The 21055-nt window shown below is 41.6% G+C and overlaps 1 protein-coding gene across 1 annotated transcript in view; it reads right to left on the bottom strand.

Annotated features, from left to right (window-relative positions):
• Positions 1-21055, bottom strand: part of LOC308095059 (uncharacterized protein) — a 57922-nt gene that overhangs the window by 15073 nt on the left and 21794 nt on the right. Inside the window, exons 18-31 of the mRNA XM_080441975.1 lie at positions 19460-19560; positions 18864-18941; positions 12405-12480; positions 12116-12298; positions 11711-11801; positions 10548-10625; positions 10374-10450; positions 8630-8839; positions 7959-8183; positions 5549-5763; positions 5279-5348; positions 4593-4832; positions 3200-3346; positions 39-185 (exon numbers count right to left, since the gene is read on the bottom strand). Of these exons, the coding sequence (XP_080298101.1) occupies positions 39-185; positions 3200-3346; positions 4593-4832; positions 5279-5348; positions 5549-5763; positions 7959-8183; positions 8630-8839; positions 10374-10450; positions 10548-10625; positions 11711-11801; positions 12116-12298; positions 12405-12480; positions 18864-18941; positions 19460-19560 (1938 nt within the window). The remainder of the gene's footprint in view (positions 1-38; positions 186-3199; positions 3347-4592; positions 4833-5278; positions 5349-5548; positions 5764-7958; positions 8184-8629; positions 8840-10373; positions 10451-10547; positions 10626-11710; positions 11802-12115; positions 12299-12404; positions 12481-18863; positions 18942-19459; positions 19561-21055) is intronic.

Genomic DNA, 21055 nt, shown 5'->3' with positions numbered 1-21055 from the left:
TATTATAATAATTATTATTATTATTATCCAATTCTTACCAAGCTTTGTGTTTTCAGAGGTGGCATAATCCCACTCCTTCTTCTTCTTCCTCAGCTCTTCATCTTTCTGCTCTGTTTCCTCACAGCTGCACCGCAGTTCTCTCTCTTTGTCTTCAATCTCTTTGTTGGTGTTCTGCAGTTCTCTCTCTTTTTCAACAACAGAACATGATGTATGTTTGATAAATCACAGGCATTTTAATATCCTCAATGACACATCAATCCAAAAGGCTGGCATAGCAGGCTTTTCTGGATGCCTGGAGCATAACAGCATCATATGGCATCAAATCCAGACTGCTAAAAAGGAAGGAAAGGACCTGCATGTCTTGTTTCTCGACCTGGCCAATGCCTATGGATCTGTTCCTCAGTCTCTACTATGGACTGCCTTTGAATTCTTCCAAGTGCCTAAAACAATAACAAATCTAGTAAAACACTACTTCCAGGACCTGCAGTTTTGCATCACAGCATCAGGCGTTACTACAGAGTGGCAGCCTCTGGAAGTAGGTATCATGGCGGGGTGCACCATCTCGCCGCTGGCCTTTACGATGGCAATGGAGATCATTATCAGAGCCTCGAAATGGGTGGTAGGAGGAAAACGACTACAGTGTGGTCAGAGATTACCACCAATACGAGCCTATATGGATGATATAACAACACTAACAACAACTGTCCCCTGCACCAAGCGACTTCTGGAGAAACTTCATCAAAACATCACATGGGCGAGGATGAAGTTAAAGCCGAGCAAGTGCAGAAGTATTTCCATTGTAAAAGGTCAACTCAAGGGGGCACGGTGGCGCAGTCGGTAGCGCTGGCCCCTCACAGCTCGAAGGTCCTGGGTTCGATTCCCGCCGGGGACGCTGTGGGTGCTGGGGGCGTGTCTTCTCCTCCGCGTCATCAGCGCCCATACCCTAGGTTGGGTTGGCGAAAGGGCCTACTCTGAGTGGAGTTTGCATGTTCTCCCCGTGTCTCCTAGGGTAGTTAATACCCTCACAAAAACATGTAGTAATCCTGGTCACTATACTGCCTCCCCCTGGTCCACCGGGGCGCCTGATGGAGGGGAAGGGAACTGGTTGGAATAACGTGTTCCTTCCACGCGCTACGTCCAACCAGGGAAACTCCCCCCTGTCAGGTGACAAGAAGGTCAGTTGGCTCTCATGCATTGAAGGAGGCATGAGCTCGGCCCTGGCCTCCCTAGGCTGGTGGGCGGAGTGTAGTGCCCAGGATCACTTAGCAAATTGGCACCGGGTGAAAAAAAAAGGGTTACAAAATCGAGGGATAAAAATTATAGAAAAGGTCAACTCAGATTTCATGTGGGCGGAACACCTGTACCAACTGTTTCAGAAATGCCAGTGAAAAGCTTGGGAAGATGGTACGATGCAAAGCTCAAGGACACCGAGCAGTTTGAACATCTCAAAAAGGATACCATCATGTACATGGATCATTCGCATCAATAAGACCTTGTTGCCAGGAAAACTCAAATTGTGGTGTTTTCAGTTTGGCATACTCCCAAGAATCATGTGGCCTTTAACTGTGTATGAAATCCCCATCACTAAAGTGGAAAAGTTGGAGAGGGTGATCAGCACACAACTGAAACAGTGGCTCGGAATTCCACGGCAAATTGGAATTACCCATTGCAAGTCTCGTGCAGGAATTCAAATGCACCAAAGCAAGGTTGGTTATGACCTTTACTGAATCTGAGGATGCCATCATTCGAACAGCAGCCCCCCGGGTGGCAACGGGAAGGAAGTGGACTCCTGCAGAAGCTGTTCAGAATGCAAAGTCTGCTCTTCACTTCAGGGATATGATTGGCCAAGTCCAACATGGGAGAGCAGGTCTCGGACTCATCCCAAAAGCTCCTCGGTGGAATGAAGCAACACCTGTGCAAAAGAGACGACTTGTGGTAGATGAAGTCAGAAGACAGGAGGAGGCAGAACGACACGCCAAAGCCGTCTCAATGGCTAAGCAGGGCCGATGGACAAACTGGGAGAGTCTGGAGAAGAGAAAATTCAGCTGGCGTGACATTTGGGAGATGGAGGGAGCCCGGCTGAGTTTTGTCATCAGAGCCACGTATGACCTGCTACCCTCACCTCAACCGCTGTGGCACGGAGAAGATGCCGCCTGTTCCCTATGTCAAGCACCTGCAACCCTAAGGCACACTCTATCAGGGTGCCCAAAGAGTCTTGCCCTAGGCCGCTATACTTGGCGACATAACCAAGTACTCAGAGAGCTGGCATCAACATTGGAACAGAGGCGAACCACAATAAATGCTCTCCCACAAAGATCATCAGGAAAGGTCCACTTCACACCATTCGTACCAGCAGGCCAACCTCAAGAGCACCATACAACATCAAAGGATGCAAGCATTCTGCAGTCTGCTCGAGATTGAAGAATGGAAGTGGACCTCGACAAAAAGCTTGTTTTTCCCCCAGAAATAGTGGCTACAACACTCCGGCCAGACATGGTCCTGTGGTCTAAAGCAGCAAAACTGGCATATGTACCATGGGAAGAAGGGGTTGAAGAAGCGTATGAGAGGGAAAAAAAACAAATATTCTGACCTCGCAGCAGAAGCTTCCCAGAACGGCTGGAAGACCCTCATATTTCCAGTAGAAGTGGGAACTAGAGGCTATGTTGCAACATCTACGACAAGTCTGTTGAAGAAGATGGGGGTGAGGGGTCGCTCCCTCCAACAGGCTATCAAGTCTGTGTCAAATACTGCGGAAAAAAGCAGCAACTCGCTGTGGATAAAAAGGAAGGACAACAACTGGGCAGCAAGATAAAGATCATTGGTATGCGGTCAGGCTTAGGCCTGACTCAGGGAGAAGGACGCCCCTGCCATGCAGAGTCCAGTGGGGGATATGGAGAGTATGGAACGGAGAGGGGTGTACCTGGGACGCCAGACACACCGTTGAGCCCTCTGGAGACGTTGTGGGCTAACATCAACGTCGATGAAGCAGGGTGCCCACCTGATGACCTCAATGAAATTCCTATACCCTCCCTATTCACCACTCCACTCTGACCTTCAAGAGCGCCAACTTACCATAGGGATTGAAACATCTAGTTCTATTAGCTTTAACTTATTATTATTTTTTTTTTAATTATTATTATTACCCTTATTATTATTATTATTATTATTATTATTATTATTATTATTATCCAATTCTTACCAAGCTTTGTGTTTTCAGAGGTGGCATAATCCCACTCCTTCTTCTTCTTCCTCAGCTCTTCATCTTTCTGCTCTGTTTCCTCACGGCTGCACCGCAGTTCTCTCTCTTTGTCTTCAATCTCTTTGTTGGTGTTCTGCAGTTCTCTCTCTTTTTCAACAACAGATAGAACATGATGTATGTTTGATAAATCACAGGCATTTTAATATCCTCAATGAATCAAATCTCCTCTTCTATATATTACACTAGAATTCACTGTAATATTGTTGTCTTTAAATAGAAATCCTTTGTAACTCTCGACAGTTTTAATTCTTCTAGTATATTGTTCTAACACCTCAGGTCATCACTTCACATTTTGTTACCTCTGCCAATGAGGTTATACGTTTTGACCTTGTGTTTGGGCATGTATCTCAAAATGTAATGTGTGGACTCACCAACTGTCATGGATAAGAGTCACTTTAGGCATAATTATTATTGTGTGGTTTTGATTTGGAGTGTGACGTTGTTTGCATAAGTATAGGCCAGTGGCGGAACAACTCAAAGCCGGGCCGGTAGGCACAGCACAGTGATCAGGCCCCCCTGCGTGCACACCCCATGCACAGCCCATGCGTGTGTCCGACATTTTTTTCCCCGGTTTTTAGTTTATTTATTTCGGTTTTAGGGTTAGGCGGAGGCGCGGGTGAAGCGTGAGGTTTTAGGGTGAGGCGGAGCACGCAAAGTGCGTCTAATTCTAAGAAAATAAAGGTCCATGTGATCTGACGGCCCGGGCCCCCGGGGTCGCGGGCCCGTAGGCGGCCGCCTACCTAGCCTACCCGCCACTGGCATAGGCTGGTCAATGGAGATGCAGACCAAGACCTACTTATCACTGATATGGCTTTTCTGGGTAAATATTTTGTAAAAATAACTAAATATTTTGTAAAAAAAACTAAATATTTTGTAAAAAAAAACTAAATATTTTGTAAAAAAAACTAAATATTTTGTAAAAAAAACTAAATATTTTGTAAAAAAAACTAAATATTTTGTAAAAAAAACTAAATATTTTGTAAAAATAACTAAATATTTTGTAAAAAATAACTAAATATTTTGTAAAAATAACTGAATATTTTGTAAAAATAACTAAATATTTTGTAACAATAACTGAATTATTTCATGTGTCTGTTTTTCCTTTCTTCAACGTATTTGTTACCACTGTGTGTTTGGCATGTATGATATTAAGCAGGGTCACAATTGTTGTTTCCATGTTCAGGCACGCAAACAGACCGGGGGTGATTCTAGAAAAAGGTGACAAGGGGGAAGCGTGGGCAGCCCACATTTTTCTGCTTTGTTTCGGAATCACTCTGGATAAAGAACATCATGCAAATGTATTAAATATAAAAAGTGATAAGTAGAATATTACCAAGATTATTTCTTTCACTGATGACATCATCCAGGTCCTGGGTCAGTTTCTTGCTCTCTTCCATGTATTGATCTGTTTCTCTAATTTTTTGGGTCATATTCAGGAACAGAATCAGATCCTGGGTCATGTCCAGGAACAGTTGTCTCTGATCCTGGGTCATGTCCAGGAACAGTTGTCTCTGATCCTGGGTCATATCCAGGAACACTTTTCTCTGATCCTGGGTCATATCCAGTTGTGTCTCTTTTATAGAACAAATAGAACATATAAATAGAACATACTATATGTAAAGTTTAGAAGAATCACAGACATTTTAACATTAATAATTTCTCGTTTGTTTCACTAGTATTCACTGCAATATTATTGCTTGATGTAAATATAAGTCCTTTCTAACTCCAGACTTTTAATAATTTGATAATTTATCACAGACTTTTTTTTACCAAACGTTAACCTGTAGCCTATGAACATTTACACTGCAGAAAATAATGTACAGTAGGAGTAGGCTATTCGCTATGTTGTACAACAATGTTTCTGGTGAACTAATATGAATGGTTCACTTTACGGAACTAGATGGTGTCACGCAGTTCATATATTATAAATGAGGCTTAACCATCTAAGCCTACAGTATACTTTATTGTATGACAAATAGCAATATGTTGCATTGTGAATATTGAAAATATCTGACATACTTTTATTTCCATCTGTATCTGATGGTGACCTCACCGGACTTTGGCTTATTATATTATTAAACTCAACATCCTGCAACAAAAGAAAATGACTCATTGTTAGATAAAAGAGCAGATCACTTGGTATTGTAGTTTGAATTTGAATAAATTTTTTGTTCAATTATGTTTCCTATGCTCGTTTGAGTTGAGCTTTTAACCATTAAAATAAATCAGTGCGTCAGTGCGTGCATGCGTGCGCACGTGAGCGTGTGTGTTCGTTTTTTTATGGGTTACCTTCAGATAGTTGAGGTCGGACTGCAGGTTTCTAAGATGACTCAGCGCCTGTCTTCTGAAAGAGGAGAGGCTGCCGGCCGCAGACGCTGAGGAGAACCTCAGGTTGATGCCAGAATCTTGTGACGTGCTCAGCTGCTTCCCTGTGCTCGCCGCCATGATGTCATCATTTATGGTGCCTTCCCCTGGACCTCTGTAACCCTCCAGGACAGGGCATCCTGCTGGTAGAATCAAAAACAAACATGCTGGGTATAGGGGCAGTGGTGAAAAAAAATGAAAACATTTGCATACAACACAAGTAAAAGTACACATTTTGCAAGTAAAAGTCCAGAAATAAAAATGACTTGAGTTAAAGTACACAAGTATTGGTATCAAAATATGGTGGAAAAAAATATGTTTTTTTTTACTTAAGTAAAAGTACAAATTTTGCAATGTAGAAACACTCTCTTACAAGTAAAAGTCCGGAAATAAAAATGACTTGAGTTAAAGTACACAAGTATTGGTATGAAAATATACTTAAAGTACAAAAGTAAAAGTACTCATTATACAGAATGTCCCATTTCACAAGTTTTCAAATATATAAAATGTATTAAAATCTTTTGAAAATAGCAGATCTACAAGCTCACAATGTGTTGCATCGCGACACATTGTGAGCTAGTAGATCAGCTATTTTCAAATGGCCAAAATGTATATAGGGCTGAAGAATGTAATGTATGTTTTGTAATAACAATCTAAATCTACAAAGTAACTAGTAAATAAAGTTTTCAAATAATTGTAGTGGAGTAAAAGTATAATATTTGCCTCTGAGATGTAGTGGAGTAGAAGTAAATGTACTGAAAATTGGAAATACTCCAGTAAAATCACACCCTGTGTGAAGTGGGCGGTGTGGTCACAGTGGTCATCACAGTGATGGAAGTTCACCTAACTTAAAAAAAAACATAAATGTGTTTTTTTAAGTGCATAGTCCTATTTATAGGGCTATGCACATGTGTCATGTGTCACTAGCCAATCACAGTCCTGAATAGACTGTGATTGGCCAATCACGGTGCAGGGTTAGGGGGGTACACTGGTGGCCAATCACAGCGCAGGATTTGGTGTGCAAATATCCAAACCTCACATATAGGGGCGGTTTCACCGCCCAAAAATCACACCCAGTGTGAAGTGGGCGGTGTGGTCACAGTGGTCATCACAGTTGCACAGATGGAAGTTCACTTAAAGAAAAGTAATATTGTGGACCAACCATTGTACACCCCTAACTTAAAAAAAAACATAAATGTGTTTTTTTTAAAGTGCATAGTCCTATTTATAGGGCTATGCACATGTGTCATGTTTCACTAGCCAATCACAGTCCTGAATAGTGTGATTGGCCAATCACGGTGCAGGGTTAGGGGGGTACAATGGTGGCCAATCACAGCGCAGGGTTGGGGGGGTGCAATGGGTGTCGATGTCCAAACCGCACATATAGGGGCGGTTTTCACCGCCCAAAAATACCTCGAAATTGTACAGGTTCAGTACTGGAGTAAATGTAGTTACTTACACCATTGGTATGGGCTGGGCAATTAATTGAAAATATATCAAAACCGATGTTTAGAACCAACTAGAAAAGGCAGTTCCTGTAGAAACTGCGTGGGCTCGCTGAAAACACCTGCAGAGTATATTATGCGATTTAGCTGCAGTCCCCAACTTTGATGTCCTAAACCATGTCTTTAGTGTGGGAGTCCTAATCCTTGCTTGGCCAGGGCATATACTGCCATTATACAATTTACAATGAAGGCATTTAGCAGGCGCTCTTAGTCCAGAGCGACTTACAGTAAGGAAGGTAAACACGAGCTTCAGACAGTACTACAGTACTTGTCAACCTGGTGTCCTGACACCAGGATCTACATTTCTCAATAGATCTCTGATGCTCTTGTCTTTCATTCTTACCCCATTATAATATAATTTTGATGGTAGATTATATATAATTTAGCAAAACCTGTACCCTTCAAATTAAGTTGTCTGGTTATACTGTACAGTGATACACACTGCTTTAAAACTATATTACAGATTTATCTCATTTAACTAGGCACTCATAGTCAATTGGAATGGAATATGAGAAATCCGACATATATGTCTTGATCACATGAATACAGAGATAAGGTGTACCGAATTGCGCGAGGTTTGGACACATTCTGTAGTATTATCAAATAAATTGTTTTGCAAAAATCTGCCTTCTACAACAGGACGATTTGAAAACCTTTGGGTGTAAATTCTTCCTTGGTCTGCTGGGAGTGTGCGTTCAAAGTTTCTCACCGATGCTTGTGACATCTCATGCAAAATGGGCCACTCTCGCAAACTTTGAAGGCCAATCGTAGTCAATCGGAATGGACGTCAAAATTCAACCAAGCCCTACACGCGACAGAGGGTGACTCACCATAGTCCTCAGGGGAATCAAAGAAGCCTGTGTCCCCTGAGGCCAGGTCCTGAGCCGGGTCTTCGGCCTGGGTGAGGCTCTTCTCGGAGCCAGTGTCGACCAGCACCCGGGCTCGGCTGTCCACGGGGATCCGCACAGAAGTGGTCCTGAGGATGGACGAGCGCTGGCCGCGCTCGCTGGCCTCCTGGGACATTATGGTGATAAACACCTGCTTCAATGACGCCACTGCGGGTACACAGGCAGGGTTTAAAGCATAAGTTATCACTGACGTAGCTCAATATACTGTAGGTTGGTTTTACATAATACACTCTAAAGCAAGGGTTACCACACTTTTTCATCTCAAGACACAAACGATACATTTGGTGTCTACATTTGGTGTCTTGGAGTATATAACACTATTTTCTAAAATAGTGAAATAACATAATAGTGAACGCATCGCTATGTAACGTGTTCTGTGCTGTGTTTTCTGAAATTCTTTAGAAAAATATTTAGTTTTTGTTTTATAATTAAAAAAATGTATATAGGAAAAGTAAAAAAGGGGATATTTATTCACGACCCATAAAAATGGTTACGTGACCCAAAAATAGATCCTTACCCATTGTTTGGGAAACACTGCTCTAGAGTAATTTCACCAGAAAACATGTGCAATACTGGACACCATCTTCACTCACATTCCTTCAGTGCCTTTTCTGCCCGTGTGGGACTTGAGGGGAACAAGTTGAAGGAGTCGCCCTCGCCAGAGTCTTCAGCTGCTTGGTACGGAAGCTCAGGGTCTACGAAGGCTTCCTCCTCCCCTTCCTCCATCTTCACCTCTTCAAACGGGTTGTTACCCAGCAGGGGACTTTGCGTCATGCCGCTGGGGGCGGGGCTGCTCTCTTTATCTGAGGAGGTAAGGGCCACGATGAGATCAACTTCATTATTTAACCACATTAATGCTGTGTTCACACTGGCAGATACGAAGCTACCATTCATTTTCAAAGGAGGCCAGCAACACAAGATACAAAGCGACACCCGACATTTGTAGCTGATACAAAATCAGCAGCACCTACAAAGCTACAATCCAAGTTGAGATGGCTTCAACTGCAGCTACAAAGCTACAAAACGACCAAGTGTTCTTTAACCACTTCCACTCACCTTCGCTCTTCACACAATTCTTAGTTGTAATGAGGGAAACTCCAGGCTTTATAATTTCCTTTATATTTTTCTTGCTCGTCAGGCACATGCTTGTCGCCAACAAGCGTGTTCATGAACACTTCAACAGCGACATATATGAGTTTGTAGTTTCAAACTACAAACGTACAAACTTCTAGTCTGTATGTTTTATAGCTGCCAGTGTGAATGCAGCTTAACCCTGGGTTCCCTATTTTGGGCATGTTGTTATAAGCAAAAATATTGAAAAATGTAAAAGAAAATTGCAAAAATAGCCGATCTACATGCTTGTAGATCTGCTATTTTCACAATTTGTAATACATTTTTAAAAGTATAAAATAAGGCTTAGGTGGTTAAAGTGTGTTTACATTCCTCAAGGAACAGTGGGTAATATTATGAAAGTTAGAGCCATTACAAGGTTGTTATGAAATATATCACTGCCGAAGAGCAAGATTCCAAATGGGAAACTTAGGACCAGGATGTGAGCTAAGTGACCTAAAACCACGCCTCACTGCTCTCTAGTCCAATTGTGTCTCTATGGCCCATTGTTTACACTGAAGTATAAACCTTGCCTTAAACTGGGTGCACAATAGAGGATTTTCTTAACCGATTTTTTTAATGTGGGAGACCACAGACATAGCGACAGATTTTGCCTTTTTCTTCTATTTTAATCATAGGGATATGATTAATCATACACCAGCTAATTCAGTTAATACACAGGACCACACACTTGGCGATTATATTATTCATTATCCATTGTGAGTCCAGGGAGATGATATCTCACAGCATAACTTGCAATGTAACTTCAGAGCAAAACAATATTTCTCCATGAAAACAAATGCATTTTAACTTTTTAGCTTTAACTTTTTGTGGTAAATTATTTTTTATGTGGACTTCACATGACAGAAGGAAGGGATTGATAACAATCTAGTGAATGATGATCATAATTATGAAAGATGAAAGGAGGCATCATCAGTTTGAGTGTATCCATTGCAAGGTGAATCGCTGTGAAATAATGGACAGGAAGAAATAACCTGACTTGATGCCTTATTTTCATCTCTGTCTCCACTGGTACATTTCAATTCTCGCGAGGTAAATGATAAACAAGTAGGCTATTTGATGCTTCCAATCATAGCTATTGCAGGTGTCTGCTCAAAATTCCAGCATTGTTCCTTTCACACTACAGGATTTAGAATCATAAATGTCAAACATGGTTGATAATTACGACTGAATGCAGTTTTAATGGATAAACGTAGCTCCAGTTACCAGTAGAACCTGTGGACATGCGGTCTGCCCATTTAGCGAGTCTGGAAACGCCTGTCGTGACGATCTCCACTCCGTCACTGTCCCCATTGACACACAAAGACAGAAGCATAAACACTCAGTTCAGCACGAAGCTCTGTAAAATGTGGAAATCATTTTGTGAACAGGAAAACGTACTCTGTCTGTGGTAAGGGTATGACCCTGTGAGGCTTGACTTTCATGGCGTCGGCTCTCTGAGTTATTAGGCGCTGCCACCTGCAAGTGGAGAGAGGAAGAGCAGACAATTTCATTAGAAGAGTTGATCAAGGGGTCCTTGAGGGGGTTCCAGGGGGTCCCCGGCTATATGATTGATAGTTAGGAACCTAATGGACCCTTAAGGGTCTGTAACTCTGATAATGTACAAATACATTTTCAGTACAAAGTACAGACTTATTGGGGTGTCCAAACCAAACTAATGTTACAACTCATATTTTATTCATTTCGTTCAGACATGTTATTTCCAGCTTCGGAACATAGCCAGAATTAAATATTTTTTATCACCAGCAGACCTTGAAAAGGTTATTCACGCCTTCAATTCATCACGTTTGGACTTGTCTTCTGTAAGTTCTTATCCTCTGGCCTCTGTAAAAAAGCCATTTCCCACCTCGAACTGGTATAGATCTTCAGCCAGACTACAAACCAACACTAAGAAACGTGATCACATTACACCCATCCTAGCTGCACTTCACTGGTTATACCTGTTAGATTCAGAATAGATTTTAAGATTTTACTGATAACTTTTAAAGCCCGCCAGAGAATGGCCCCCAGCTACATCAAAGACCCCCTATGAACCTTGGCGCTGCCCTCCTAAAAATCCCCACGTCTCACCTCGTCACCCGGGGCGATAGGGCTTTCGCAGTCCGGGCACCCACGCTTTGGAATGCCCTGGCCGTAGAGCTGAGGCTAGCAAAATCAGTGTCTTCCTTTAAATCACTTCTAAAAACCCTTAAACTCTTATGTTAAGGCCTTTTCTTAGTGGTTTTGCCTTTTTCAGTTTTTGTGTTATCAGTTTTTAATTGTTCTTTCTTCTCTGTTCTTTTTGTTGAAATTATGTTACCCATTGATTGTATGTGTTGATTTTATGTATTCTGTTTTAACCTGTATGGTTATTATGCTGCTCTTTTATCTGTAAAGCACTTTGTAACCTTGTTTGGAAAAGCGCTATGTAAATACATTCATTATCATTAAACTGGGGCTCCAGGAGATGAAAAGGTTTGAGAGCCACTGCATTAGACCAACACAACGTAACAGAAACATGAGAATGATGATGCTTTAAACAGAGCTTGAGAAGGAGGACTCACGTTCTCTGATCGGAGACGGTGGGTGCCATGAGTTCGTACATTTTGGGCTCTCCATTCTCCGACATGGAGATGACGAAGAAAGACTTGTCGTCTGGTGGTACAGAGAAATTAGATGTGTTTTGTAAATGTGATGGAGAGAGGCTCTGGAAGCCTTTCATTTATATGTACTTGATTTGATAAAATCCCTTGATAAAATTGGTATCCCAACCTGAAAATGTATGTTCTCTTTACTAAAGAACTCACAGAGAGATGGGTAGAACAATTATTTGCCGAACAAACATTCTATTCAGCAATGATTACAGTTATTTAACTCTTATTTTAAAATCACTATAACTATGTATCAGGTTCATCCTAAGGATCTGTAGAAACCCCAAAAACAGACATTGAGTTGTCTGTCAAACTGACCTGTGGCGACAGGGCGAACAGAGAGAACTGTGTTGAGTTTGATGATGGGACTGAACATGTCCTTGGTGTTGGCGGTGCCCACCAGTTTTTTGCTCATTCTATTTTCTACACATTTGAGGATCAAATGTTCGTCCTGTTTCTGTAGCAGGACCAGGATGTCTTCCAGGAGGAGTGTGTTCAACTCTGCACAGAAACGGAGTAGAGGTTATACAGTACCTGACACCTTGGTCAAGTAGATTCACAATAAAACACTGCTAGATAGAAGGAAAAAAAAGAGTCAGTGACATACCGATAGTCTTGTCTTTGTTAACCTTCCATGACAGTGGACCCTCACGTACCATTGTCTTCTTAGTAAGGTCCAGGTTCTGATGGACATTAAAGGAGTAGTTCACCCCAAAAAATACTTATTTTCTATCAATTACACACCAAATCTTCATGAATTCAAGGTTTCATGGGGTGTGTAATTGATAGAAAAGTCACTTCTTGGGTGAACTACTCCTGAATATAGTTCAAGTCTGAACTTTGGGTTCAACGCTGTGTACACAGTATTATGCCTAGTTAAACTTTTGGAGAGGAGGCTGCTCATTTGATCATGGCTGTGTGTAACAACCCGGTCATTTACCTGATGTTGAGTCGTATCTTATCACAACCATGCAGTTCATGTGTACATTGTTTCAGCTAAGTTATTTGTGCTAATAAGACGACGTTCCTTCGAACATTCCGCTTGTGAATAAACGCTCTGTGTGCTCGCTATGGACATGATAGCCAAAGTGCACCCCTGCTCATAAAACATTTTTGTGGACTCAGCTCCTAAATCAAAGCCCTTTATAACTTAAAGGGACATTTCGCCGATTTTGCATCAAACCCCTATTTTTATCTAGGTCTAGGACCCATAAACATGATCCTGGTGTGTTTTTTGTGTTTTATCTGTATTTTTAGATTTTTATCCATATCCTCAGAGACTATGAGTCATTTGACTCATAGTCTCTTTATCTCACCTTATTTCCTGACTACAATGTAGACCACACCCCCACGCAGCCTCCCCTCCCCACAAGGAAGGGCAGTGCCCCAAAGCATTATGGTCATAGTAATGCAGCAGTCCAGTCAAACCCCAGTCAAACACAGACTTCTATATTTTTCTGGCCATAGGGTGCAAATTTCAAATTTTGCTACTGTTATCTACTACAAATATTATTAACATTGAGTGACTGTAAGTTCTTCCAAGCTAAGTCCACCCAGCGGCTATATTATTGATCTCCTCACATCAGACAATGGGATTTTTAGTAAAATGAAGGAAAACTAGAAAAAGTGCTCCTCGGAGCACAAGTCTCCGCCAGGTAAGGTAGGTTATTATGGCCTCCTGGTGGCGCTAGAATAGGCCAATGTGAAAAGGGTGCAATTTCTTCTTAGACCTTTCACGGCAATCGGACTGCATTCATGATTTGAGGCATTTTGTTCATAAAATGTGGTTTGGTAAATTAGACCTGCTGGTGGCGCTATAACAGGCCAATGTGAAAAGGGTGGCATTTCTTCTTCGGTCTAGTGGGAATGTGTGTGCAAAATTTCAGGGAAATCTTACACTATGTTCATGATTAGAGGAATTTTGTTGAAATAGAACCTATCCTGCAAACTTTGGAAGCCAATGTTAGCCAAGTAGGATGGAATATAAAATATTGGACACATCCATCTTGATCACATGACTATAGAGATACTGTGTACCAATGTCTGTGATTTTTGGACAGAATCAGAAGGAGTACGAGCAAAAAAATTGTTTTTACAAAAGTCAGCCTCCTGGTGGCGCTCTAAAAGGCATATGTGAAAAATGCAGGGCAAAGGTTTTTCCTTGGCCTCTAGGGAGTGTGCGTGCAAAGTTTCACGCAGCTCGTTGCAGTTATAGGTAAAAACGTGAATCGGCCTCTTATAGCGCAACCATGAGGCTGATTTGAAAGTTTTCAAGTGGCATTTCTTCCTGTACCAAGTGGGAATCTACGTGGAAAATTTCACGGAAATCGCATGCTGCGTTCATGATTTGAGGCATTTTGTTCAAAATGAACCAATCCTGCAAATAGTGGAGGTGTTAGGACCCAAAAATAGGCCGTTGACTTCAAGTCATGATACAAAGGTCCCCTTTGGTATGGAAGTACCTGAGGGCCTTAGGAAAACATTTATCCAAAGAGACGAGTTAGATCACCCTTCATTTCTGAAATATACATGTTTTAAAAAATGGCCGCCACCATTTACAGCAATACAGCAAAAACAATATCTTTGCTTCTGTTAAAGCTATAACAATAATATTGGTGTCAAAGTGTACATTTTTGGGGTCAAGTAATCCAATTCAATAGGTTTCAAGGCAAAAAAAAACAATCATTTTCTCATTGCCATGAAAACAGGGCTAAAATATGCTAATTTAATTGGAAAATGTTGTTTTAACAGGGTAACTTTCCATTTTTTCCCCACTCTAAAACCTTAATTTAGTTTCCCCTTTGGCATGGAAGTACCTTAGGGCAATAGGAAAGAAATTATCCAAAGACACACATTAGATAAGACGTCATTTCTAAAATATGTGCGTTTAAAAAAATGGCTGCCACCATTTACAGCAATACAGCAGAACCAATATCTTTGCTTCTGTTAAAGCTATAATAATAATATTGGTGTCAAAGTGTACATTTTTGGGGTCAAGTAATCCAATTCAATAGGTTTCTAGGCAAAAAACCCAATCATTTTCTTATTGCCATTGAAAACAGGGGTAAAATATGCACATTTTATTAGAATAATACGTTTTAACAGGGTAACCTTCCATTTATTTCCCCTCTAAAACTTTAATTTAGTTTTCCCTTTGGCATGGAAGTACACTAGGGCAATAGGAAATAAATTATCCAAAGACACAAACTAGATAAGACGTCATTTCTAAAGTATGTGAGTTTAAAAAAATGGCCGCCGCCATTTACAGCAATACAGCATAGCCCATATCTTTGCTTCTGTTAGAGCTATAATGATAATATTGGTGTCAAAGTGTACATTTCTGGGGTCAAGGAATACAATTAAATAGGTTCCAAGACAAAAAAAAACAATAGTTTTCTCATTACCCTCACAATGGGGGTAAAATATGCACATTTCATCAACAAAATAAGTGACAACAAGGTGACATTATATGTTTCCCCCTATAAAAAAACTTTAAGAAGTACAACCTCTTATGCACATGCCATAGCTCTATGTGTGTCTGTCCAATCTAGGAACCCAGTCAAAAAAAGGAAAAAACAGCACCCTCTGCTGTTTTTTTCCTTTGAATTTGACTCTGGGGGGGACCTCCCAATAGAATGTGGATAACAGGATGGTGGCCATTAGGTCCGCCCTCAGCCCTCCACTTCCGGTCTACGTGTCTTTGTTTACATTCCTAACATTCCTAACTATACACGTTGTATCAGGAGCTTCCGACAGATTCAGCTGCAGAGCTCTGAATCTGTCTTGAGAGATTAGTGTCTGTCTGACTGTATGTGTATATGTCTGACTGCTATCACCTGAGAGTTACACCTGTTGCTGCCACAAAACATAATTTCTGCACCAGGGACTGCGACAACTTGATTAAATCAGAGGTGACAGAAAATCTGAGACACTTCAATTTGTTTGTATTACTTCCTCTTTGAATACAGAACATTTTTTATGTTAGCTGTGCCATTAATGATCAAAAAGTGGACAGAGCAAGAAGAAGACATGAAGAGTCTGTGAGCCCAGTAAAAACACGTTGCATGAATAGTGGTGGCAAGTTCACTGCACAGGCTTTACTCTCATGCTCATCATCATCCTCATGTGAACAAACCACACCGTGTTTCTTCTGTGGTGAAGTTGGCAACAGAAAGGAACTAAGGAGGGCTTCCACCCTGGGATTGGATCGAAAAGTGAAATAATGTGCTCAGGTGCTGGGTGACAAGTGTCTGTTAGCTAAACAAGCTGCTGGTGACATGGTAGCTATGGAGGCAGTGCATCATCGTGCATGCTTTACTAGGCTCTATAGAAAAGCAGAAACCGCCGTTGTGACACGACAGAAAATAAGGCAACACAGGTCATCAGAGCACATGTCCTCAATGAATTGTTTGAGTCAATCAATTATTATTAAATGTAACACCACGCGCCTTTGTGAGGATATTGACATCAGATCTGTGCGACTAGATCGTGGCTGGTCCCTGTTATGTTGTTGGATGATGACCTGAAAGCTGTTGTTGGCATGAAAAGCAACACATCTACTGATGTCTCCATCATCTTCAGAGCAGCTAAAATCCTGATGTCTCCATCATCTTCAGAGCAGCTAAAATCCTCCGGGAAGAATATCTTCCGATGAAACAATAATTTACAGGTTCCTTCACAGCCTCCTGATTCAATCCCTCCCCTGCTGCGATTGTTCCTAAAGATGCTTCTGGATGGATAAGGTATTGACCAGCCAGCCCCTGAACCAGAGAAGTGCCAGGTTGATACATCAATTGGGCAGCAAATCATTTACAACTCTGTGAAATGCAGATCCAAGAAATGTGGCAGTAGTGTTAGTTGTCACATAAGAGACAGGGAAACACCAGCTTCACTGTATCTGGCAATGAATCTGCACCTGCATACTACACCAGGTGGAGATCGCTTGAAAACATTGAGTACAGTGATCAATCAGTGGGAGCAGATTGGTGTGGTGGTCCCACCTCAGGCAGTTAAGGGTGTCTTCACCAATGGTGGTTTTGACAACACTGACCACAACCCATCATCAACAACAGCAAAATCAGCCCTCCACGGGACATGCATTAGCATTCAGCAGCACTTCCCGTCAGATGACCAACAAACAGCCAATCTCACTAACATCCTAGTTCCAGCTAAGATGGGGAAGAAGGCCAGCTTTCTACACAACAATGTATCTGGATGTTTCACTCCAAACTGATGTTCCCTGCCCTTAATACAAACAGTCATCCTCAGCCAGCCTCTTGTCCTCTCAGCAACATACTTGAAGAAGGCTCCCAGTGGTTGGAGAGAGTCAGACACCTTGTGGGGAAAGACAACCTTGAGGATGAAGAATGGATCTCATGGGCTGCATATTATGCAAGCATTGCAGAGCCTTGTTCAGCCCCCCCATCCAGATCATACATACTGCCACTGTTCACACTTCACAGAGTCTCCTACCAGTCCCACTATGGCTTGGCTTGGCATGTAATGAATGTCCTCCTTCAAGCTATCAACTACCTAAATCCAGGTCAGACACCAGTCATGTTAGCTGATCAACCCAACCCTATTCACACTTGCCAAAAAACGTCAGTGGAAGTTCCCCCAGACAGAGCTTGGTGAGGACTCCTTCCTAGTTACATGGGGGGCAATGCATACAGAGAAGATGCTCTGTAATGTGTCTGGATGAATGGCAGTGGATGGACTACAGCTCTCACCAATAGTGGTATTTCAACTAGTGGCAAAGCTCAGTCTTTCATTGGTGTTGACCACATCTGCAGAACCTGGTACATGCATCAGGTGTCTGTAGCTGCTCTGTACTCATGATGAAGGCTTATGAGCGATATTTGGAAAAGGCAACAACTGTAAATGATGAGTCAAGTCCCCTCTTTCTTTTGCCCTTTGATGAATGGCTTAAATTTCAATTATTTCAAGGGACTTGCCAGAACTTGTTATTTGCAAGTGCAAGACTCAAATTACCACGACAACCCCATTGTCATGGTAGTAAGAAAAAATATTGGGGATTTGTTTTGCCTTGAAACCTAATTAATTCGATTCCTTGACCCCAAAAAATTACTCTTTGACACAAGTTTACCATTATAGCTTTAACAGAAGTAAATATGGGCTCTGCTGTATTACTTCAAATGGTGGCGGCCATTTTTAAAAACACATATATTTCAGAAATTAAGAGTGATCTTATTTGTCTCTTTGGACCATTTCTTTCTTAGTGCCCTAAGGTACTTCCATACCAAAGGGAAAAGTAAATCAAAGTTTTAGAGGAGAGGGGGTAAGTTACCCTGTTAAAAATGAAATTTACATATTTTACCCCCCGCTGTCATGGCAATTAGTGAAGCATTGTTTTTTTTTGCATTGAAACCTATTTAATTGAATTCCTCGACCCCAAAAATTTACACTTTGACACCAATATTATTATTATAGCCCTAACAGAAGCAAAGATATGGGGTCTGGTGTAATAGTGGTTAATTGTCGGTGGCCATTTTTTAAAAACGCCTATAAAAAAAAAGAAGGGTGATCTAACTCGTCTCTTTGGATAAATGTTTTCCTATGGCCCTAAGGTACTTCCATACCAAAGGGGACCTTTGTATCATGACTTGAAGTCAAATGTTGCTTAGCACCTCCACTAAAACTTTGGAAGCCAATCTTAGGCAATCAGGATGGCATATGGAAAATAGGACAGATCCGTGTTGATCACATGACTATAGAGATACTGTGTACCGATTTGCATGACGTTTGGATAAAATCTGTGGGAGTAAGTAAGAGAGTAGTAAAAAATGGGTTTTGCACAAATCGGCCTCCTGGTGGCGCAATAACAGGCCCATGTGAAAAAGTTGGGGCAGAGGTTCTGAATTGGCATCGAGAGTTTTGCAGCGACCGGGCCAACGGTGCCGGAGATTAGCTGGTCACAGACAGAAGGACACACACACGGACACACGGACGGACAGACGGACACACGCACGGACAAGGTGCAAAACATACTCTCTCGCCATGCCTTTCGGCCTGGCGGAGACAAAAAGAAAAAAGAAAAGGAAGTCACCTTGAGCTCCAGGATCATGGGGTTGTCAGTCTTCTTCAGAGTAGGGACAACCAACCTTCTCTGGTAGTCCTCCAACCTCTGGAGGGAGGCAGGGGGGGATTAATAAGGCGTCGCAAATCCCATTTGTTTCTCAAATAGGATTTTTAGGACTGGTTGATACTGTTATATGCAAGATGATCACTGACCTTTCTGCAATACAGTGGTAAGGACATGCTGAAGGTATATATTGTCATACAACAGTGTCCCTCACCAAAAGTAGCCGATGACGAGACACATCTTTAGATTGAAATGCAAAGTTTGAAATGCATTTCAAACCACCTACGAATATGGTTCAAGTTTGATTTGCCAACATTTCTTTCCATGTGTTTTTTTTTGCTGTTCAGACTTGGTATAAATCTATCTGATACCAAACCTGATAGGTTAACAATCTGATTTGGGTGGCCAGTTTGAACATACCCTAAGTCATAAGCTATATGAGCAAAGATTCCCGTGAAAAATATGGACAGACATAGATTGAAGGGGTTGCATTGTAAAAGGCATCATGAAAGATGGTGCAACACATACGAACAACTGAATACAAACAAAGACTACCCCACCTGCTTGTCGTCTGACTCTTTGACTGCCTGGTTAACGTGATTGAAGATCCTTCTGCAGCATTCCCCAGCTTGCTTCACCTTGTCCTTCTCCACAGCATCGTCTGAAAGATATTAGTGCACATCATGCATTGGGGGGGGGGGGGGGGGGGGACTTCCTCCATCCATTAACACACCGTCCTCCTCCTCACAAATTATGATACAGCAGAAGGGAGCATTATGATCTCATAATAACTGGTTATACTTTATTATCAGTGCATTCTCACAGTGTGAACCTAACACTGTGGCCAACATTATTGTCCTCTGAAATGATGATACAGTAGAAGGGAGCTTTATGATCCCATAATAGCTGGTTATGCTTTATTATTAGTGCATAATCGCGGTGTGAACCCGAAACCGTGGCAATGATTAAAATTATGGAATAAATAAAGGAAAAGACATTTTCCAAAACTTGCATTAACGGACTATTAAAATGATAGTCTGTCCATTTGCCTCTGTAATTCACTGATGGTTGGAATGTCGCCCACGGATGGACAGTTCACAGCTGTTTGCCTTTTCATAGTCCAGTTTGTCTACAAATGCCATATATTCCATTTCAGGAGTCAGGACACCCGTCATGTTCTCATGTTATATATCAGTAATATATATATACAGTAGTGTTGCTGTCCGGCAGGAACCAGCTAACTCAATTTTTCCGCTTTTGCATTTTTTTCCCATAAATCAGTGCTATTGAACACCCTTTACCCTTTACACTGTGTGTTGGTAAAAAAAATATTGAACCAATGAAAAGTATTAAAAAGTGCTTCTGACAAAAGCAGCTAACTCCAGCAAAGGGGGGTGGAGTTAGCTGGTTTAGCAGACTCCAGGCTCCACCCCCTTTTGACCTCAAACCTCATTGTGAGCTTGGAGGTCCATTCAGCTGTTCTTATCAATGATGAACAAAACCTCCTAACTCCATTTTTTTCTTTTTCATTTCCTGAAAAATGAACATTTTGGAGTTAGCTGGTTCCTGCCGGACAGCAGATATATATTACTGTCCTCTTTTTGAGCAATTACAAAATCCCCCAAAGCTGATTACATTTGCCAAGTCTAAAGACAGAACAGGTGAAACAGCTTTTTACTGAGGTCCGCTTTTGAGTCATTTTAGTCCATGTGAATGCCAGTGGAGTCAGGTCTGTATATGCTGCATCTGGACTATGAATTGGTCTTAAAGGTGCAATAGACAACATTGAGCCACAAGATGACGCAGAACACCTCTGTTGCATAACGTTGGTGATTCCCTGATTTATGTCTATGAGGCAGAAATCATGCACTTTGCAACATTGTACCACGATGATGACTGCCTAAAGAGTGTCTTTAGGGGAAAAGAACTTTACCCAACGGCGGCCGTCAACATACAGGTAAACACATCTAGAGCCGACAAAATTATTTAAATGATTATTTCACGATCATAATAATTTTTTAGGGTAGGGAAGGGTAAAGACACTGACTATCAGTTCTGCTGCTATGAGCTCATCGGATTGTCTGTGTGAGTGTGTGATGAGCTATTCGGCTAGGAGCAGCACACCATCACTATTCAAGTCAATAAAGTGGGAGTGG

The sequence above is a fragment of the Gymnoscopelus braueri genome (assembly GCF_963280865.1).
Source record: "Gymnoscopelus braueri genome assembly, chromosome: 11".
NCBI lineage: Eukaryota > Metazoa > Chordata > Actinopteri > Myctophiformes > Myctophidae > Gymnoscopelus > Gymnoscopelus braueri.
Note: the sequence above shows the minus strand (reverse complement) of the source record. Positions and strands in the feature narration are given on the sequence as shown.